At 42.5% G+C, this 22,768-nt stretch overlaps 1 protein-coding gene across 4 annotated transcripts in view; it reads left to right on the top strand.

Annotated features, from left to right (window-relative positions):
• The window catches only part of LOC139533706 (connector enhancer of kinase suppressor of ras 2-like), a 58,879-nt gene that overhangs the window by 11,489 nt on the left and 24,622 nt on the right, over window positions 1–22,768 (top strand). For 2 of the 4 annotated variants that reach the window (XM_071332038.1, XM_071332022.1), the window contains exons 3-6: window positions 4,859–5,061; window positions 20,530–20,617; window positions 21,587–21,628; window positions 21,779–21,898. In XM_071332038.1, coding sequence (XP_071188139.1) covers window positions 4,859–5,061; window positions 20,530–20,617; window positions 21,587–21,628; window positions 21,779–21,898 — 453 coding nt within the window. Of the gene's footprint in view, window positions 1–4,858; window positions 5,062–20,511; window positions 20,618–21,586; window positions 21,629–21,778; window positions 21,899–22,768 lie in introns of all 4 variants that reach the window. The other 2 variants (XM_071332014.1, XM_071332031.1) reach the window with 1 other exon arrangement.

The raw sequence follows: 22,768 nt of genomic DNA, 5'->3' as shown, positions 1-22,768 counted from the left end.
ACAGAAATCTCATAATTAAAATTCCTCAAACATACAAATATTTTATACCATTTTAAAGGTAATCTTGTTGTTAATCCCACCACAGTGTCCGGTTTCAAAAAGGCTTTACAGCGAAAGCACCACAAAGGATTATGTTAGGTCACCGCCAAATCACAGAAAAACACAGCCATTTTTCCAGCCAAAGACAGGAGTCACAAAAGCAGAAATAGAGATAAAATGAATCACTAACCTTTGATGATCTTCATCAGATGACACTCATAGGACTTCATGTTACACAATACATGTATGTTTTGTTCGGTAAAGTTCATATATATATCAAAAAATCTCAGTATACATTGGCGCGTTATGTTCAGTAGTTCCAAAAACATCCGGTGATTTTGCAGAGAGCCACATCAATTTCCAGAAATACTTATAATAAACGTTGATCAAAGATCAAGTGTTATACATGGAATTTTAGATCCACTTCTCCTTAATGCAACCGCTGTGTCAGATTTCAAAAAAGCTTTACGGAAAAAGCAAACCATGCAATAATCTGAGGTCGGCACTCAGAGCCCAATCAAGACAAAAATATATCCGCCATATTGTGCAGTCAACAGAAGTCAGAAATAACATTATAAATATTCACTTACCTTTGATGATCTTCATCAGAATGCACTCCCAGGAATCCCAATTCCACAATAAATGTTTGATTTGTTCGGTAATGTCCATCATTTATGTCCAAATAGCTACTTTTGTTAGCGCGTTTGGTAAACAAATCCAAAGTCACGAAGCGCGTTCACTAAAAGCAGACGAAATGTCAAAAAGTTCTGTAACAGTCAGTAGAAACATGTCAAACGATGTATTGAATCAATCTTTAGGATGTTTTTAACATAAATCTTCAATAATGTTCCACCCGGAGAATTCCTTTGTCTTCAGAAGTGCGATGGAACAGAGCTCGCTCTCACATGAACACGCATGGTCAGCGCATGTTCAGGTCATGGTAGACCTTACTCAATCCCCTCTCATTCGGTCCCTTTCACAGTAGAAGCATCATACAAGGTTCTAAAGACTTTTGACATCTAGTGGAAGCCTTAGGAAGTGCAAAATGACCCATATCCCACTGTGTATTCGATAGGCGATGAGTTGAAAACCTACAAACCTCAGATTTCCCACTTCCTGGTTGGATTTTTTCTCAGGTTTTTTGCCTGCCATATGAGTTCTGTTATACTCACAGACATCATTCAAACAGTTTTAGAAACTTCAGAGTGTTTTCTATCCAATAATAGTAATAATATGCATATATTAGCAACTGGGACTGAGGAGCAGGCAGTTTACTCTGGGCACCTCTGGGCACCTTTTCATCCAAGCTACTCAATACTGCCAATGCAGCCATAAGAAGTTTTAAACAGAGATTCAATGACTCATCCAGAGGATCCATGAACCCCCCAAAGAGTGTGAATCAAGTCAGAAAATCAGAGAACCATCCAGAGACTCACCAACTGAAGTAGCTTTTTAGTCCAAGCCTAGGCTTAATCTGTGTCTGGGAAGTCAGGCTTTGGTGTTTAATCTGTTTTGCTTTGAATTTTTGGGACATAGTGAAGACCCCTTTTATAGAGGTCAGACAGGCAGCTGGCGGGGATAGTGCTTAACTGTAAGAGTCTTTACAGCTTAGGAGTGCAGTGCTAGGATATGTTGAAGCATTTTTGCTCTGACAGCATTTCAGACTCTTGTTCAATCTTATACGTTTTATTTTGCCTGACGTCTGTGTCAATCTTAGGACATATCATTTTATAATCCCCTTAGGTAGCATTTTCTTTCTGATTATTGATAATTAGTAGTTGCCACCTTCACAGCTGGGTAAACTTCTGATTTAGGCTGATAGTGTTGTGTTAGACCAGGTAATTGCCCTGTTTGTCAGTTAACTTCCACTGGTCCTTCTGTATGATGGAGGGATAGTCACTCACTGTAATTGATTCCAGAGAAAATAAACACACACACACACACTGTACAATCACACCACCCCACACACAGACGCAAAACAATACACATCAGCTTCTAGGGTGGTTTGGGTGGGTGTGACACGTGGATGATAGAGAGTGATGACCAAGAGAATAGAACAGATAGAGAGAAAGAGGGGCTGAGAGAGGAAGAAAGAGAGGATAGAAAGTGCGAGCAGAGATTGAGTGGGTGAGATTAATGGGACTAAAGGGAAACGAGTGACGCGTAAAGAGGAGGTGGGATGGAGAGTGGGAAGGAGTGATGTAGAGAGAGAGGAGATAGAGAGGAGGGGACGGAGAGTTAGGAGACAGAGGTCACAGATGTTATCTGAAGCCCACTCATCCTCCATAGCCATATGGGTAAGCCTTGCCTTCACTCCCAAAGCCCCTTATGTAACTGCGATTTGGTTAAATCAGTCCGTCAGGCATGCTGTATTAAATATGATTACTCATCGGCCAGCCCCCATCCAAGAAACCCTGGTGTTGCGACTTTACTTTCATTAATCTGATGACTGTTATTTATCTAATCAACTAACTATGTAACAATGAACTAATTAGGATTTGGGGCACCACGAGAGCGGTTCTTTAAAGAGTAACCATCTCCCAAATTCAACTCTTAAGGCCATTACCTGTCACATACATAAATAATCAACTTATTAATCATAACCTCGTATCATATCATCATTCTGAACAGTCATAACCTCCTTGCATCTGCAAAAACCCGGGCCTTACTTATGATTCAGTACTACACAAATTGGTTTAATTATTTATTTCCTAGCTAACTAAATGGTAACACAGGATAAACATACACAATACATTAGAAACAGGTCCCTAGCGACTGACAACAATATGGCTGCTTGCTACAAAAGACATGGAGAGGGTGAGAAAGAGAGACAGACACTTAACGTTGGTAAATGTAGAAACTACTATCACTTATACTTTGCAGACGAACCGCCGCCCGCTTGGAGTAAGAAATCATGAATGTATTTACGTGAAAATACCTTGGTTCGCCGTGTATCTTTCCTAACCGGGCCGCTTTGGAAAGGGGGTTGGACCTTTTCGCGGCACGCTTGTAAGGCTCTGATTGTCCAAAAGGGTTTTCTCTGTTGTTCTCCTCTGCTTGTCGTCCAGTATCCGGTGACTTGTCGCTTAGTCCTGAAAGTCCTTCCATTCGCTCTGGAAGAAGCTTCTTTGAAGATAGGCTAGCCAGCTGTGTTGATGGTTCCCAGTGGAGTAATGGGAGTAGCGTACTACGATGGCTTGAAAAGAGTAGTAGAGTGGTCCCACTTAAATTCTCTTTTCTAGATACTTTACTTAGGACAGCTAGCAGTGATTGTCCGGGAGGTAACTTCATCGTCTCCTCCTCGTGTTGAGATTCAGAGTTCAAACCACTTTAAACGTGAGTTCATTCAAAAGGGGCGGTTCCGTCAGGCTGACATGCTCTCTGACCTCACTCAAGGAGGAGGTGACTACTTACTGTGCACAGTTATAGAAACAATTTTCTCTTACAGTTTCTAAAATCACATCCCGCTCTTAGCAAAAATACTTTCATTATTTTTCATACAGCATACACAAGGCAGAGGATGGAAACTTCATTCATGTAGTGTCTATACTTTTCAAGTTACAGTATTTCCTTTCTAACATTTTTAATGACATCACAAATGACATTAGTGTTCTTTTAGGTCGCTTCTGACCATTCCCCACGTTCAATGTTAGAAATATTGTTCCAGTAGTTACTTTTGAACGTGTTAGAGTTTCGGCTAGAAAAGTCTTTCCTTGGGTGAATTTGGAGAGGGATGTCTGAGTGTTCTGTCCTTGATTTACAACAGGACGTGAGGTGTTAACCCCCACTTACGGGTGAGAGGGGGTCTGCTTTAAGTTATTTATTGCAAAGCTGATCTGACCTATTTGGATCCTCACAGGACAGTCATGACACTGGCATGACAGATGCCCACAGACCTCCACGTACATAGGGGGCATTGTGGGTAGTGCATAATGAGTGTTCTGGTTTCCCCACACATGCGAGGTGACAGCTGGAGGGAGAGTGGGGGTGTGTCTGATGGATCACTGGTTCTGTTAGATCCTCACATGTTTGTCACACAGCGAGGCAGGCGTAAGCAGGCGGACAGGAATCCCTATGAGCCCGTGCCAGTACGACTGACTTTTTATTTACCACATTTTTAATCCCTGTACTTTCATTGCCTGCATGGAAAGAAACGTTACAGTGAATTATTTGTTTATGCCACATTCACTTACTTTGAACGGCAGTGTGAATGGTGCTTACGCACAAGGGAGTTTAGGGAGTGTTTTTATAATTACCGTAGACTTGTTTATCTCAACAACATTATCATACAGTATATTTACAGCTCTTGGGGAAGGTAAGACCTAATACCTTTTTTGCACTATTGGTTAGAGCCTGTAAGTAAGCATTTCACTGTAAGGTCTACCTGTTGTATTCGGAGCACGTGACAAATAAACTTTGATTTGATTTGAGTAGCCTTTAATTTTCTCTTTTAGTTGCCTTCATATGTACAGGATGTGACTCACTGGTTAGTGTGCACTCGTTCTTCACACACTATAGTGAAGATCTCCTTTGGTGAAATGAAGCTGTGGCAGTCGACTTCCTGTAATTGTGTATAATATTGGCTGTGACATTGCTGTTGTTTGTTTGGAATTTAGATCTACAGGGTAAAACCCCTTGAGACCCATTGAGACACAACATCACCTCTCTCTGAGGGTTCTGTAGAAACATAAAACAACAGAAAGCATCAACAATCCCATGTACAATAACAATAGCATCCCGTAGTAAATTATAACGACAACAAGAATAGACCAAAACAAAACAAATCATGTTCCCTCTCCTCTCTCTCTTTCTTACTCAGAACTACGGTTTGGAGACAGAGAATCTGAAGACTCTATCCCATAAGCTTAATGCCTCAGCCAAGAACCTGCAGAACTTCATCACAGGGCGGCGTCGCAGTGGTCACTATGACGGCCGTGCCGCCCGCAAGCTGCCCAATGACTTCCTCACCTCTGTGGTGGACCTCATCGCTGCAGCCAAGAGCCTGCTGGCATGGCTGGATAGGTGAGATTTGCAATGAGCTACAGTACACACACAATCACACGCATACATGCTCAGGCACACTCTATTCTACCCAGACTATTTTCATAGGTTGCTTTTCAAATCACACACTTCTCTATGTAGTGCACTACTTTTGCCTCAACCCATAGGGTGTGTCGTGTCTCTGAATTCTTTAATATGACATGCTATTTTATCAAATCGATTACCTAACATTTAATTGATTACGTGATTGAATTAAATCATGCAACAATTAACTCATTAATAACCTGGGGCACCACGGAAGTATTAGTTTATATAGAGTGGCTATCTCCCGAATCCACTCTTAAAGATCTTTTATATCAATAGCAGTCAATCAGTCATTAATTATTCTTGACCTAATATCAGTCTCATCTGAACGTCGTAAAATTCTTGGTTATCTGCACGAACCCAGCCTTTACTTATAAATCATCCATACACAAATTGGCTCAATTATTTACTTACTAACTAATTCAACAATTACAGAATATACAATACATAATAACATTAAACAGTAAATTCCGTGCCAAGTGGACTAAACAAAAACAGTTTGGTTATAACATGATAGATTCAGAGAGAAGAGAAGGGAGTTTTGGAAGGAAGACTAAGGAACATGAGTCTCTATCGGACCTGGAAAGCTATTCTCACATAAATACATATGCCACTAACGATTGCTCATTCGGGAAAGAAATGCATTGTATTTATGTGAAGCTGGCTTCGATAGTTGAGCTGGTGAGGCTCTGGTTTGCCCAGTCGATGTCGCCATTATCCGTTGTAGATTCTTCCGGGTTGTCGTGTGAGAGGTTCACATGATCTGAAAGGTTCATCTCACTGTTGAGATTCTTCCGCGTCGGTCAGTGTTCTCGTATTAGATTTGCTACCTTTCCAGCTACAGTCTGTAAGGCTGTAATCTAGGACTCACTTCTTCTTGAGTGATCAATAGTTCAGAGTTCATACCATTTCACGTGTGGAGCAAGCTCTCTCGTTTCCTGGTCTGTATACTGTAGTTGAAATTAGTCCTTTTCAACGTGGAGGACAAGACCTCCCGTTATTTGGAACTAAGGTGACTTTTCGTCACGGGGGCTTTTATAGAAATGTACAAAAGGGGTTGGTTCAACATTTCCAACCAATGTATATTCACTTGGGCGTGGCCGCTGAGTGAGCATCAGTTTACTTATGAAAACAATTCTCTCATTTAGAAGACAAAATATCACATTACATCATTTCACAAATAGTTTCATCTTTACTCATTCATTTTATACAATAATTAGATGCAAGCCTCATAACTGAGGAACCTGTATAAACAGAGTTAGGGTAATGTGGCTGTATTGTCTTTCATGAGGTCACCAACATGAAACAAAATGGACCGGGTCATAGCTGGCTTCTCCACCGACCGTTTCCACATTCTCCAGAATAGGAATATTGTTCAATTCTCAAATTCTGGGATGTAATAGAATTTGGCGGGAGAGTTCCTTTGTTCTCCTGTTACCCTCTCTCTCCCATATTGCATGGTCAGGGAGACAAGAGTCTTTGCAAGGAATTTATGACGTGGTTGTAAAGTCGTTAAACTGCCCCCCCTCCTCTCCTAACAGGAGAGGGGGGTTGTTCACGTCTCTGCTAGCCAATTCACTGAAAGGGCTAGCGTAATGACAGGTGTCATATGAGAGTTTACCCATAGATAATTCAGAGGTTAAGGATCAGAAACGGTTCACTGGGTAGCAGACAGACATTTTTTAATTTTTTATTTCACCTTTATTTAACCTCTTGGCACACGAGCGCCAAATTAAAAAAAAATACTAAAAATATTTATTTTCATGAAATCATAAGTGAAATATACCAAAACACAGCTTAGCTTGTTGTTAATCCACCTATCATGTCAGATTTTGAAAATATGCTTTACAGCGAAAGCAATCCAAGCGTTTGTGAGTTTATCAATCACTAGACAAAACAGTAAGAACAGCTAGCCGCAAATTAGCTTGGTCACGAAAGTCAGAAAAGCAATAAAATGAATCACTTACCTTTGATGATCTTCGGATGTTTGCACTCACGAGACTCCCAGTTACACAATAAATGTTATTTTTGTTCGATAAAGATTATTTTTATAACCAAAAACCTCCATTTGGTTTGCGCGTTATGTTCAGAAAACCACAGGCTCGTGCCGGTCCTGAAGGGCAGAAAATTCCCAAAAGTATCCGTAATGTTCGTAGAAACATGTCAAACGTTTTTTATAATCAATCCTCAGGTTGTTTTTAACATACATGTCACACCCTGGCCTCTGTTATATTGATTTTCTTTATTAGTTTAGTTAGGTCACGGTGTGACATGGGATGTTTGTGTGTTTTTTCTAGTTTAGGGTGTGTGTATTGTTTAGGGGGTTTTGTATAGTGTATGGGGTTGTGTTCAGTAGAGAGGTTTAGGAAAGTCTATGGTTGCCTGGTTTGGTTCTCAATCAGAGACAGCTGTTTATTGTTGTCTCTGATTGGGAGCCATATTTAAGGCAGCCATAGGCTTTAGGTGATTGTGGGTAATTGTCTATGTTCTATGTTGCATGTGTGCACTTAGTTCGTTTTAGCTTCACGATCGTTTGTTTTTTGTTAGTTTAGTAAGTGTTTGTTTTTCTTCATTAAAAGAAGATGGCTTTCTTTCACGCTGCGCCTTGGTCCACTCATTCGTCATATAACGGTCGTGACAATACATAATTGATAATATTTCAACCGGACGGTAAACTATTCAATACTACAGAGAAGGAAAATGTCGAGCTACAACTCTCGTGCGCATGAAATAATCAAAGGACACCTGACGCGTTTTGATAAATCTCGCTCATTTTTCAAAATAAAAGCTTGAAACTATGTCTAAAGCCTGGTCACATCCTGAGGAAGCCATTGGAAAAGGAATCTGGTTGATACCCCTTTAAATGGAAGATGGGCAAGCAATGGAACAGGGATTTTTCCAAAAAAAAGGCACCTCCGGGTTGGATTTCCTCAGGTTTTCGCCTTCAAAATCAGTTCTGTTATACTCACAGACAATATTTTGACAGTTTTGGAAACTTTAGAGTTTTCTATCATAATCTGTCAATTATATGCATATTCTAGCATCTGGGCCTGAGAAATAGTCCGTTTACCTTGGGAACGTTATTTTTCCAAACATAAAAATAGTGCCCCCTAGCTTAAAGAAGTTAACGAGGTTGGCTAGTAGAGAACAAGTTCTCATTTACAACTGCGACCGGGCCAAGATAAAGCAAAGCAGTGCGACACAAACAACAACACAGAGTTACACATGGAATAAACAAACATACAGTCAATAATACAATAGAAAAAGTCTATATACAGTGTGTGCAAATGAGGTAGGATAAGGGAGGTAAGACAATAAGTAGAGATACTGGGGTGCAAAGGAGCAAAATAAATAAATAAATAACAGTATGGGGATGAGGTAGTTGGATGGGCTATTTACAGATGGGCTATGTACACGTGCAGTGATCTGTGAGCTGCTCTGACAGCTGGTGCTTAAAGCTAGTGAGGGAGATATGAGTCTCCAGCTTCAGTGATGTTTGCAGTTTGTTCCAGTCATTGGCAGCAGAGAACTGGAAGGAAAGGCGGCCAAAGAGGAATTGGCTTTGGGGGTGACCAGTGAAATATACCTGCTGGATCGTGTGCTACGTGTGGCTGCTGCTATGTTGACCAGTGAGCTGAGATAAGGCGGGGCTTTACCTAGCAAAGACTTATAGATGACCTGGAGCCAGTGGGTTAGTCGACGAATATGAAGCGAGGGCCAGCCAACGAGAGCATACAGGTCGCAGTGGTGGGTAGTATATGGGGCTTTGGTGACAAAACGGATGGCACTGTGATAGATTGCATCCAATTTGCTGAGTAGATTGTTGGAGGCTATTTTGTAAATGACATCGCCGAAGTCAAGGATTGGTAGGATATTCAGTTTTACGAGGATATGCTTGGCAGCATGTGTGAAGGATGCTTTGTTGCGAAATAGGAAGCCGATTCTAGATTTAATTTTGGATCGGAGATGTTTAATGTGAGTCTGGAAGGAGAGTTTACAGTCTAACCAGACACCTAGGTATTTGTAGTTGTCCACATATTCTAAGTCAGAACCATCCAGAGTAGTGATGCTGGACGGGCAGGCAGGTGCGGGCAGCGATCGGTTGAAGAGCATGCATTTAGTTTTACTTGTATTTAAGAGCAGTTGGAGGCCACAGATGGAGAGTTGTATGGCATTGAAACTCGTCTGTAGGTTAGTTAACAGTGTCCAAAGAAGGGCCAGAAATATACAGAATGGTGACGTCTGCGTAGAGGTGGATCAGATAATCACCAGCAGCAAAAGCGACATCATTGATGGATACAGAGAAGAGAGTCGGCCCGAGAATTGAATCCTGTGGCACCCCCATAGAGGTCCGGACAACAGGCCCTCCGATTTGACACACTGAACTCTGTCTGAGAAGTAGTTGGTGAACCAGGCGAGGCAGTCATTTGAGAAACCAAGGCTGTTGAGTCTGCCGATAAGAATGTGGTGATTGACAGAGTCGAAAGCCTTGACCAGTTAGATGAATACAGCTGCACGGTATTGTCTCTTATCGATGGCGGTTATGATATCGTTTAGGACCTTGAGCGTGGCTGAGGTGCACCCATGACCAGCTCTGAAACCAGATTGCATAGCGGAGAAGGTATGGTGGGATTCGAAATGGTCAGTGATCTGTTTGTTAACTTGGCTTTCGAAGACCTTAGAAAGGCAGGGTAGGATAGATATAGGTCTGTAGCAGTTTGGGTCTAGAGTGTCTCCCCCTTTGAAGGGGGGGATGAACGCGGCAGCTTTCCAATCTTTGGGGATCTCAGATGATACGAAAGAGAGGTTGAACAGGCTTGTAATAGGGGTTGCAACAATTTCGGCAGATAATTTTAGAATGAGAGGGTCCAGATTGTCTAGCCCGGCTGATTTGTAGGGGTCCAGATTTTGCAGCTCTTTCAGAACATCAGCTATCTGGATTTGGGTGAAGGAGAAATGGGGGTGGCTTGGGCAAGTTGCTGTGGGGGTGCAGGGCTGTTGACCGGGGTAGGGGTAGCCAGGTGGAAAGCATGGCCAGCCGTAGAGAAATGCTTATTGAAATTCTCAATTATTGTGGATTCATCAGTGGTGACAGTGTTTCCTAGCCTCAGTGCAGTGGGCAGCTGGGAGGAGGTGCTCTTATTCTCCATGGACTTTACAGTGTCCCAGAACTTTTTGGAGTTTGTGCTACAGGATGCAAATTTCTGTTTTAAAAAGCTAGCCTTTGCTTTCCTAACTGCCTGTGTATATTGGTTCCTAACTTCCCTGAAAAGTTGCATATCACAGGGGCTATTCGATGCTAATGCAGTACACCACATTATATTTTTGTGCTGGTCAAGGGCAGTCAGGTCTGGAGTGAACCAAGGGCTATATCTGTTCCTGGTTCTACATTTTTTGAATGGGGCATGCTTATTTAAGATGGTGAGGAAGGCACTTTTAAAGAATAACCAGGCATCCTCTACCGACGGGATGAGGTCAATATCCTTCCAGGATACCCGGGCCAGGTTGATTAGAAAGGCCTGCTCGCTGAAGTGTTTTAGGGAGCGTTTGACAGTGACGGGGGTGGTCGTTTGACCGCAGACCCATTACGGATGCAGGCAATGAGGCAGTGATCGCTGAGATCTTGGTTGAAGACAGCAGAGGTGTATTTGGGGGGCAAGTTGGTTAGGATGATATCTATGAGGGTGCCCGTGTTTACGGATTTGGGGTTGTACCTGGTAGGTTAATTGATAATTTGTGTGACGTTTGAGGGCATCAAGCTTAGATTGTAGGATGGCCGGGTGTTAAGCATGTCCTAGTTTAGGTCACCTAGCTGCACAAGCTCTGAAGATAGATGGGGGGCAATCAATTCACATATGGTGTCCAGGGCACAGCTGGGGGCAGAGGGTGGTCTATAGCAAGCGGCAACGGTGAGAGACTTGTTTCTGGGAAGGTGGATTTTTAAAAGTAGAAGCTCGAATTGTTTGGTTACTGACCTGGATGGTAAGACAGAACTCTGCAGGCTATCTCTGCAGTAGATTACAACTCCACCCCATTTGGCAGTTCTATCTTGTCGGAAAATGTTATAGTTAGGGATGGAAATTTCAGAGTTTTTGGTGGTCTTCCTAAGCCAGGATTCAGACACGGCTAGGACATCCGGGTTGGCAGAGTGTGCTAAAGCAGTGAAATAAACAAACTTCGGGAGGAGGCTTCTAATGTTAACATGCATGAAACCAAGGCTTTTACGGATACAGAAGTCAACAAATGAGAGCACCTGGGGAATAGGAGTGGAGCTAGGCACTGCAGGGCTTGGATTAACCTCTACATCACCAGAGGAACAGAGGAGGAGTAGGATAAGGGTACGGCTAAAGGCTATAAGAACTGGTCGTCTAGTACGTCCGGAACAGAAAGTAAAAGGAGCAGGTTTCTGGGCACGGTAGAATAGATTTAAGTCATAATGTACAAGCAAATGTATGGTAGGATGTGAATACAGTGGAGGTAAACCTAGGCATTGAGTGACGATGAGAGAGATATTGTCCCTAGAAACATAATTTAAACCAGGTGAGGTCACCGCATGTGTGGGAGGTGGAACTAAAGGGTTAGCTAAGGCATATTGAGCAGGGCTAGAGGCCCTACAGTGAAATAAGACAATAATCACTAACCAAAAAAGCAATGGACAAGGCATATTGACATTAGGGAGAGGCATGCGTAGCCTTGTGATCATAGGGGTCCAGTGAGTTGCTAGGCGGGCTGGAGACACGGCGATTCAGACAGCTAGTGGTAGCAAGTGGGATAGGGCTAGCAAGCTAGCAGAGGGGCCTTAGAGGGACGTCGCGACGGAAGAAGTTTGTTGTAGCCCCCTCGTGCAGTTACTTCGGCAGACCAGTCGTGATGGATCAGCAGGGCTCCGTGTAGTAAAAGCATGCAAAATAGGTATAGTGGCCCAAGAAATTAGCCAATGGGCCTCTTCAGCTAACAGTCCGATATGCTCTAGACAGCTAGCAGGCCGCGGCTAGCAGGCTAGCAGATGGGCATTCAGGGGACGTCGCGATGGAGGAGCCTGTTGGCCTGCTTCAGGTCAGAGACGTTAGCCAGGAGTGGCCACTCGGATAGCAGCTAGCTAGCTATGATGATCCAGGTGAAAAGGTTCAGAGCTTACGGTAGGAATCCGGAGATATGGAGAAAAAGAAGTCCGATATGCTCTGGTTTGAATCGCGCTATGCAGACTGGCAAGAGTTGTCCAGGCTAAAGTTTAGCTGATGGCCGCTAGCAGTGGCTAGCTGACTACTAGCTAGTAGCTAGTTAGCTGGCTAGCTTCTGTTGGGGGATCCGGTTCTAAAGTAAAGAAAATAGCAGATCCATACCATATTGGGTGAGGCGGATTGCAGGAGCGTATGTTGAAGTTGAGGTTAAGAAAAATATAAAAAATATATGCGAAGAACAAAGATATAAAAATATATATACACGGGACATGACAAGATGAAGACAAAGACGTCTGACTGCTACGCCATCTTGGAATATAACTAAGATATTACAGATATTATGGTCTGTTGTGTGTGTTTTTTTGCATTATTTGTAACTTTTTTTGTACATAATGTTTCTGCCACCATCTCTTATGCCCGAAAAGAGCTTCTGGATATCAGGACAGCAATTACTCACCTCATACTGGAAGAAGATTTTTTCTTAAACGAGTCGGACGCAAAGGATTTACTTCAGACACCCGACAAGGCTGAAATCCCTGTCATTCGGATGAGAAAGACACAGAGATATCGGGGACGTAGGTCCGGGTGCCTTGTAAGGATCTGATGGCGAGTGGGCAGTCTGCCTCTACAATCAGTCATATTAACCTCTAATTCCTCCCAAACCCGGATCCGGGAGCACCCCCCACAGTAAAAAAGCTGACTAGCATAGCCTAGCATAGCGTCACAAGTAAATACTAGCATCTAAATATCATTAAATCACAAGTCCAAGACACCAGATGAAAGATACACATCTTGTGAATCCAGCCATCATTTCTGATTTTTAAAATGTTTTACAGGGAAGACACAATATGTAAATCTATTAGCTAACCACGTTAGCAAAAGACACCACTTTTTTTACTCCACCAGTTTTTTACTCCATCAGTAGCCATCACTAATTCGACCAAATAAAGATATAAATAGCCACTAACCAAGAAACAACTTCATAAGATGACAGTCTGATAACATATTTATTGTATAGCATATGTTTTTTTTGAAAAATGTGCATATTTCAGGTATAAATCACAGTTCTACATTGCAGCTGCAATCTGAAATAGTGCCGAAGCTGCCAGAATAATTACAGAGACCAACGTCAAATACCTAATTACTCATCTTAAAACATTTCTGAAAAATACACAGCGTACAGCAAATGAAAGCCCAACATCTTGTGAATCCAGCCAATGTGTCAGATTTTTTAAGTGTTTTACAGCGAAAACCCAATATAGCATTATATTAGCTTAGCACAATAGCCAGAAACACAAGCAATTTACCAGCAGCACAGGTTAGCGATCGTAACAATACAGCAAAAGATATATAATTTTTGACTAACCTTGATATACTTCGTCAGATGACAGTCCTGTAACATCATATTACACAATGCATATAGGTTTTGTTCGAAAATATGCATATTTAGCAGCACAAATCGTGGCTATACAATGTGATCAGTGGCAACAGGTCATGCATTCTGTCCGGCGCCATCTTGGAAAGGCACCTAAGTTTACGATTATTTATCGATTAGATTGACTAAAAAATACAGGTTGGACAGCAAATGAAAGATGCATTAGTTATTAATGCAACCGCTGAGTTAGATTTTTAAAATTAACGTTACTAGACATACAGTGTGTGTTACAGCCAGACTAGTGCCGCAATAATGGCGGACAAATGCGTTTACATTTTTCCACATAAATACGGAATAACATCATAAATAGCTCTTACTTTTGGACGAGCTTCCATCAGAATCTTGGGCAAGGTGTCCTTTGTCCAAAAGAATCGTTGCTTGGTTGTAAAACGTCGTCTTCAACTTCGGAATTAGCAGCTAACAATAGCTATGTGGCCACAACATGCCCAAATCCCCAAAACGCAATACTAAGGAAATTCTGAAAATACCAATATAATCGCATAAACTGATATAACTCGGTTTAAAATAACTTCGTTATGATGTTTCTAACACCTATATCGAATTAAATTACAGACGGATATAGCTAAGGCCGATAACTGAGCGTTTCAAAATGCCATCTTGAGGTCTTGCTTTGCGCAATGACGAACGACGAAAAGAGAGCTCACTTCGTTCCTTGGCCTTTTATAAGCTCTGAGAACTACGTAGACACTCCATTCCACTTCTCATTGGTTACTGACATCCAGGGGAAGGTGGGTGCAGTTCATGTCGACCCATAGGATACATACAGAGCTTTAAACTGATCTGAGAACAGAGCCTCGTTTTCAGACCTTCGCAGTTCCTGTCATGGATTTCGCTGCAGAAAGAGTTCTGGTTCACCCACAGACATAATTCAAACGGTTTTAGAAACTAGAGATTGTTTTCTATCCAATAGTAATAATAATATGCATATTGTACGAGCAAGAATTGAGTATGAGGCAGTTTAATTTGGAGACGATATTTTCCAAAGTGGAAACAGCACCCCCTAGATTGAGAAAAGGTTAACCGACGTCCAACTATTTGATAACAAAATAGACAAGCTACGATCATGAATATCCTACCAACCGGACATTAAAAACTGTAATATCTTATGTTTCACCGAGTCGTGGCTGAATGACGACATGGATAACATACAGCTGGCGGAGTTTACGCTGCATCGGCAAGATCGAACAGCTGCCTCCGGTAAGACAAGGGGTGGCGGTCAGAGTATATTTGTAAACAACAGCTGGTGCACAGAATCTAATATTAAGGAAGTCTCAAGGTTTTGCTCGCTTGAGGTAGAGTATCTTATGATAAGCTATAGATCACACTATTTACCAAGAGAGTTTTCATAATGTTAGGAGGTCTATGTGTAGCTGCTGTATAGGAGTCAGGCGCAGGACTGCAGATATGAGTAAATAAACGTATTTAGTCAACATATAATAAATGTAATACAAAAACAGAGCCCACAATAACGGACCTTCCTACATAGAAACAATCATTCACAAACAAACATGGGGGAACAGAGGGTTAAATAATGAACAGGTAATTGGGGGATTGAAACCAGATGTGTAAGACAAAGACAAAACAAATGGAAAATGAAAAGTGGATCGGCGATGGCTAGAAGGCCGGTATATATTTTTCGTAGCTGTCTATTTACCACCACAAACCGATGCTGGCACTAAGACAAGCACTAAATGAGCTGTATAAGGCCATAAGCTAACAGGAAAACGCTCATCCAGAGGCGGCACTCCTAATGGCCGGGAACTTTAATGCAGGGAAACTTAAATCCGTTTTACCTCATTTCTACCAGCATGTTAAAAATGTGCAACCAGAGGAAACAATTTTTTGGACCACCTTTACTCCACACACAGAGACGCGTACAAAGCTCTCCCTCGCCCTCATTTGGCAAATCTGACCATAATTCTATCCTCCTGATTCCTGCTTACAAACAAAAACTAAAGCAGGAAGCACCAGTGACTCTCACAATAAAGAAGTGGTCAGATGACGCAGATGCTAAGCTTCAGGACTGTTTTGCTAGCACAGACTGGATATTTTCCGGGATTCTTCCGATGGCATTGAGGAGTACACCACATCAGTCACTAGCTTCCTCAATAAGTGGATCGATGACTTCATCCCCACACTGACCGTACGTACATACCCCAACCAGAAGCCACAGATTACAGACAACATCCACACTGAGCTAAAGGGTAGAGCTGCCGCTTTCAAGGAGCGGGACTCTAACCCGGACACTTATAAGAAATCCCGCTATGCCCGCAGACGAACCATCAAACAGGCAAAGCATCAATACAGGACTAAGATTGAATTGTACTACACCGGCTCTGACGCTCGTCGGATGAGGCAGGGCTTGCAAACCATAACAGACTACAAAGGGAAGCACAGTCGCAAGCTGCCCAGTGACACGAGCCTACCAGATGAGCTAAATTACTACGCTCGCTTCGAGGCAAGCAACACTGAAGCATGCATGAGAGCATCAGCTCTTCCGGACGACTGAGTGATCACGCTCTCCGTAGCTGATGTGAGTAAGACCTTTAAACAGGTCAACATTCAGAAGGCCGCAGGGACGTGTACTCTGAGCATGTGCTGACCAAATGGCAAGTGTCTTCACTGACATTTTCAACGTGTCCCTGACCGAGTCTGTAATACCAACATGTTTTAAGCAGACCACCATAGTCCCTGTGCCCAATAACATTAAGGTAACCTGCCTAAATGACTATCAACCCGTAGCACTCACGTCTGTAGCCATGAAGTGCTTTGAAAGGCTCTTCATGGCTCACATCAACACCTTTGTCCCAGAAACCCTAGACCCACTCCAATTTGTATACCGCCCCAACAGATCCACAGATTATGCAATCTTTATTGCACTCCACACTGCCCTTTCCCAGCTGGACAAAAGGAACACTTACGTGAGAGTGCTATTCATTGACTACAGCTCAGCATTCAACACCATAGTGCCCTCAACGCTCATCACTAAGCTAAGGACCCTAGAACTTAACACCTCCCTCTGCAACTGGATCCTGGACTTCCTGACGGGCCACCCCCAGGTGCTACGGGTAGGTAACAACACATCTGCCTTCCTGAGCTTCAACAGGGGGGCCTCTCAGGGGTGTGTGCTCAGTCCCCTCCTGTACTCCCTGTTCACCCATGACTGCATGGCCAGGCATGATTCCAACACCATCATTAAGTTTACCGACGACACAAAAGTTGAAGACCTGATCAGCGACAACGATGAGACAGCCTATAGGAAGGAGGTCAGAGACCTGGCCGTGTGGTGCCAGGATAACAACCTCTCCCTCAATGTGATCAAGACAAAGGAGATATTTGTGGACTACAGGAAAATGAGGACTGAGCACGCCCCCATTCTCAATGACAGGGCTGTAGGGGAGTAGGTTGAGAGCTTAAAGTTCCTTGGTGTCCACATCACTAACAAACTATCATGATCCACACACCAAGACAGTTGTGAAGAGGGCACGACAAAGCCTATTCCCCCTCAGGAGACTGAAAAGATTTGGCATGGGTCTTCAGATCCTCAAAAAGTTCTACAGCTGCACCATCGAGAGCATCCTGACTGGTTGCATCACTGCCTGGTATGGCAACTGCACGGCCTCCGACCGCAAGGCACTACAGAGGGTAGTGCGTACGCCCCAGTACATCACCAGGGCCAAGCTTCCTGCCACCCAGGACCTCTATACCAGGCGGTGTCAGAGGAAGGCCCTAATAATTGTTAGACTCCAGCCACCCTAGTCATAGACTGTTCTCTCTGCTACCACACAGCAAGCGGTACCGGAGTGCCTATTCTAGGTCCAAAAGGCTTCTTAACAGCTTCTACCCCCAAGCCATAAGACTCCTTAACAGCTAATCAAAAGGCTACCCAGACTATTTGCATTACCCCCCCCCCCCCCCCTTTATACGCTGCTGCTACTCTGTTTATTATCTCCGCATAGTCACTTTAACTCTACCTACATGTACATATTACCTCAATTACCTCGACTAACCTGTGCCCCGCACATTGACTCTGTACCGATACCCACTGTTATTTTACAACTGCTCTTTAATTATTTGTTATCTTTTACTTATCTATTTTTTACTTAACACTTATTTTTCTTAACACTGCATTGTTGGTTAACAGCTTGTAAGTAAGCAATTCATTGTAAAGTCTACACCTGTTGTATTTTGAGCATGTGACAAATAACATTTGATTTGTTTTTGACCACTCAAACATGACTAAGTTGATGTCCTTACATAATTTCCATTAGCTATCAGCTGACAAACAAAAGATGAGTAAGCTTTTATGTAAGTGTTGTTTTTGAGAGGTTGGCCATGAGAGAGTGTGTCTGTTAGGTGCTGCTGTTTATCCTCCTCAGGTCCTCTGTGAGATGCTGCCAGACAGTGTGTGTGTATGTGTGTGTGTGTACGGGTGTGTGGGTGGATGTATTAAGATATGCAGTTAACAAACATGTTTTTTTTCTGCATAACTAGTTTGATTCCCTCGACTTGCACTGCAATTTAAGAACTGAACAATTCCAGCGTCATATACTACACTGAACAAAAACATAAACGCAACATGTAAAGTGTTTGTCCTATGTTTTATGAGCTGAAATAAAAGATCCCAGAAATGTTCCGTACGCACAAAAAGCTTATTTCTCTCAAATTTTGTGCACAAATTTGTTTACATCCCTGTTAGTGTGCATTTCTCCATTTCCAAGATAATCCATCCACCTGACAGGTGTAGCATATCAAGAAGCTGATTAAACAGCATGATCATTACACAGGTGCACCTTGTGACGTGGACAATAAAAGGCCACTAAAATTTTCGGTTTTGTCACACAATAATGCCACAGATATCTCAAGTTTTCAGGGAGCGTGCAATTGGCATGCTAACTGCAGGAATGTCCACGAGAGTTGTTGCCAGAGAATTTAATGTGCATTTCTCTACCATAAGCCACCTCCAACGTCGTTTTAGAGAGTGGCAGTACGTTCAACTGGCCTCACAACCGCAGAACACGTGTATGCGAGTGGTTTGCTGATGTCAACGTTGTGAATAGAGTACCCCATGGCGGTGGCGGGGTTATGGTATGGGCAGGCATAAGCTACGGACAACGAACGCAATTGCTTTTTATCAATGGTAATTTGAATGCACAGAGATACCGTGACGAGATCCTAAGGCCCATTGTCGTGCCATTCATCCGCCGCCATCACCTCATGTTTCAGCATGATAATGCACAGCACCATGTTGCAAAGATCTGTACACAATTTTTGAAAGCTGAAAATGTCCCAGTTCTGCATACTCACCAGACATGTCACCCATTGAGCATGTTTGGGATGCTCTGGATCGACGTGTACGACAGTGTATTCCAGTTCCCGCCAATAACCAGCAACTTCGCACAGCCATTGAAGAGGAGTGGGACAACATTCCACAGTCCATAATAAACAGCCTGATCAACTCTATACAAAGGGAGATGTGTTGCGTTGCATGATGCAAATGATGGTCACACCAAATACTGACAGTTTTTCTGATCCATGCCCCTTCCTATTTTTTTAAGTATCTGTGACCAACAGATGCATATCTGTATTACCAGTCATGTGAAACCCATAGATTAGGGCCTAATGAAATTCTCTCAATTGACTGATTTCCTTATATGAACTGTAACTCAGTAAAATCTTTGAAATTGTTACATGTTGTGTTTATATTTTTGTTCAGTATATATTGGGACAGTGCATTTTTTTCTTATTTTGCCTGTATACTCCAAAGGTTTGGATTTACACTAAAACAATGACTATACGGTTAAAGTGCCAAATGTCAGCTTAAATTTGAGTGTATTTTCATCCATATCGGGTGAACCGTTTCGAAATTACAGCACTTTTTGTACATAGTCCCCACATTTTAGGACACCAAAGGTTTTGGAACAAATTTAATTACAGTATATGTGTATTAAATTAATAAAAAGTTACGTTTTTGGTCCCATATTCATACCACACAATGACTACATCAAGCTTCTGACTACACATTTCTTGGATGCATTTGCTGTTTGTTTTGTTTGTGTTTCAGATTATTTTGTGCCCAATAGAAGTAAATGGTAAATAATGTATTGTGTTATTTTGGAGTCACTTTTATTGTAAATAAGAATAGAATGTTTCTAAACACGTCTACATAATGTGGATGCTACCGTGATTACGGATAATCCTGAATTAATCCTGAATAATGATGAGTGAGAAAGTTACAGACGCACAAATATCATACCCTCAAGACATGCTAACCTCTCACCATTTTTGGGGGGTATGATATTTGTGCATCTGTAACTTTCTCACCCATCATTCAGGATTATCCATAATTATGGTAGCATCCACATTAAAGTAGAAATGTTTAGAAACATATTTGTTCTTAACTGACTTGACGCATTAAATAAATGTTTTTAAAGTGTGAATTTGTCCCAAAACTTTTGGTCCCCTAAAATGGAACTATGCACTGAAAGTGCTGTAATTTATAAACGGTTCACACGATATGGATGAAAATACCCTCATATTAAAGCTGACAGTATGCACTTTTACATTGTTTTATTTAAATTCCAAACCTTTGGAGTATAGAGCCAAAAGAAGAAAATAATTAGGGAGGGCACTGTAGATAACTGTCATTGTCATATATAATATGGCACACGATACACACTTCATACTCACCCACATGTATTGTCCAGTCAAAGGGATTAGAATGAAGAATGATCTAATGGTTAATTCCAGGTGCTACTTCTTTTTCAGGTCTCCGTTCGCAGCAGTGGCAGACTACTCCATGACAAGAAACAATGTGATTCAGCTGTGTCTAGAGCTCACCACGATTGTACAGCAGGTAACCCATCAAACACAGTCCCATATACAGCTGTACCACGAGCTAGCATTACCACTGTTACTGTTTCCCAAAACTGGGTTATAACAAACATTTCTCAAAGGCCTTTTTTCAATTAAGTTAGTCAACACAGGAGCTGTGTGCTCTGCTCTGCTATGGGAAATGACTATATGTGTCATCATGCCCATGGAGAGAGGACAGCCTCTGGCTACTCAAATGTAGCCTTGCCTTTTGTAAAGAGCATGACGGTCTGCGTGCCTACCATACAGTATGTGTGCACGCTGGGAGGATGTGTCTCTCTGTGTTGCTCTAATTCATACTGCGGGAGCAGTGCTGAGCTGTTCCAATAGATATAAATAGGGGAAGGCTGTGACTGTGTAGAGGCATCCGTCTTCACTAGAGCAGGACATGATACTGTTGGGGAAGTGCTGCAGGGAGGGAGGGAGTGTTAGTTCAGCGCTGGGTCCTGCAGGGATTGGCACAAGGACAGGCAGGCACATACGAGAGGCAGTGGTGTAGGACGCACCCCCGCAGTCCACCCAAAAGCTCAGGGCCCCCCAGATAGCATATGAACACATCATAAGCCATAACAAAATGTTTAGAATTACAGGAAGATAGCTTTAAAACTGCAACATTTTCTCTCAGCCTCATGGATTTCTTTTAGGATAGCATAAGGTTAGCTATGAAACTGCACATTTTTCTCTCAGCCTTATGGCAAAATGTATAGAATTGCATGAGATTAGATAGGGGGGGGCTTGCTTAGACCTTGCGGGGGACCTCGCGAAACTGTGCTATGCCACTTAGGAGAGGGTCTGGTCCAAGACTGGGGAGGTGCTCCAAAATTGGTGACATTGGTGCTGAACCTCTCTGTTCTTTGCAAATAGCCACTTTGTTATAACTGGAATAATAGTCACTTCTCTGACACATTGTCCTGTGGTAACCTCTGCCTCTCCATCTGACTCTGTTTTTCAGGACTGTTCTGTGTATGAGACAGAAAATAAGATTCTGCATGTGGTGAGTGGGCACACTTATTTCAATTCCCTTCAACACATCCAAACAGAATTAGAATCGCCATAATTTAGTTACTGGCTGGCGACTCATGCCTAATCGATCTAAAATCACTGTTCACTCTTTTCCCCTTCGCACCATCCTTCCCTTTTCCAGTGTAAGACTCTATCTGGAGTGTGTGATCACATCATCTCTCTGTCCTCTGACCCGATGGTGTCTCAGTCAGCCCATTTGGAGGTAGTTCAGCTGGCCAACATCAAGTCTACTGAGGGACTGGTAAGACTCCCCAGTTACTCAGGCATACATAATAGAAGGTATTGTGCCTTGCACTTACTTTCTCTATCTCACACAAATACAAAACAGGCACTCTTTCTAGGTAATAGATCAATATTATGGGTAACTCCTATAACCAGTGCATTCGGATAGTATTCAGACCCCTTGACTTTTTCCACATTTTGTTACGTTACAGCCTTATTGTAAAATGTATTAAATTACTTTTTTTCTTCATCAATCTACACACAATACACCATAACAAAGCTAAAACAGGTTTTTAGAAATGTTTGCAAAAAAAACAAACAGAAATACCTTATTTACATAAGTATTCAGACCCTTTGCTATGAGACTCGAAATTGAGCTCAGGTGCATCCTGTTTGCATTGATCATCCTTGAGATGTTTCTACAACTTAATTGGAGTCGACCTGTGGTAAATTCAATTGATTGGACATGATTTGGAAAGTCACATACCGGTCTATATAAGGTCCCACAGTTGACACTGCATGTCAGAGCAAAAACCAAGCCATGAGGTTGAAGGAAAATCCGAGACAGGATTGTGTCAAGACACATATCTGGGGAAGGGTACCAACACATTTCTGCTGCATTGAAGGTCCCCAAGAACACAGTGGCCTTCATCATTCTTAAATGGAAGAAGTTTGGAACCACCAAGACTCTTCCTAGAGCTGGCCGCCTGGCCAAACTGAGCCATCGGGGGAGAAGGGCCTTGGCCATGGAGGTGATCAAGAACCCAATGGTCACTCTGACAGAGCTCCAGAGTTCCTCTGTGGAGATGGGAGAACCTTCGAGAGGGACAACCGTCTCTGCAGCACTCCACCAATCAGGCCTTTATTCCAGACGGAAGCCACTCCTCAG

The sequence above is a fragment of the Salvelinus alpinus genome, chromosome 1 (genome assembly GCF_045679555.1).
Source record: "Salvelinus alpinus chromosome 1, SLU_Salpinus.1, whole genome shotgun sequence".
Taxonomy (NCBI): domain Eukaryota; kingdom Metazoa; phylum Chordata; class Actinopteri; order Salmoniformes; family Salmonidae; genus Salvelinus; species Salvelinus alpinus.
This window is presented reverse-complemented; position numbering and strand designations above follow the sequence as displayed.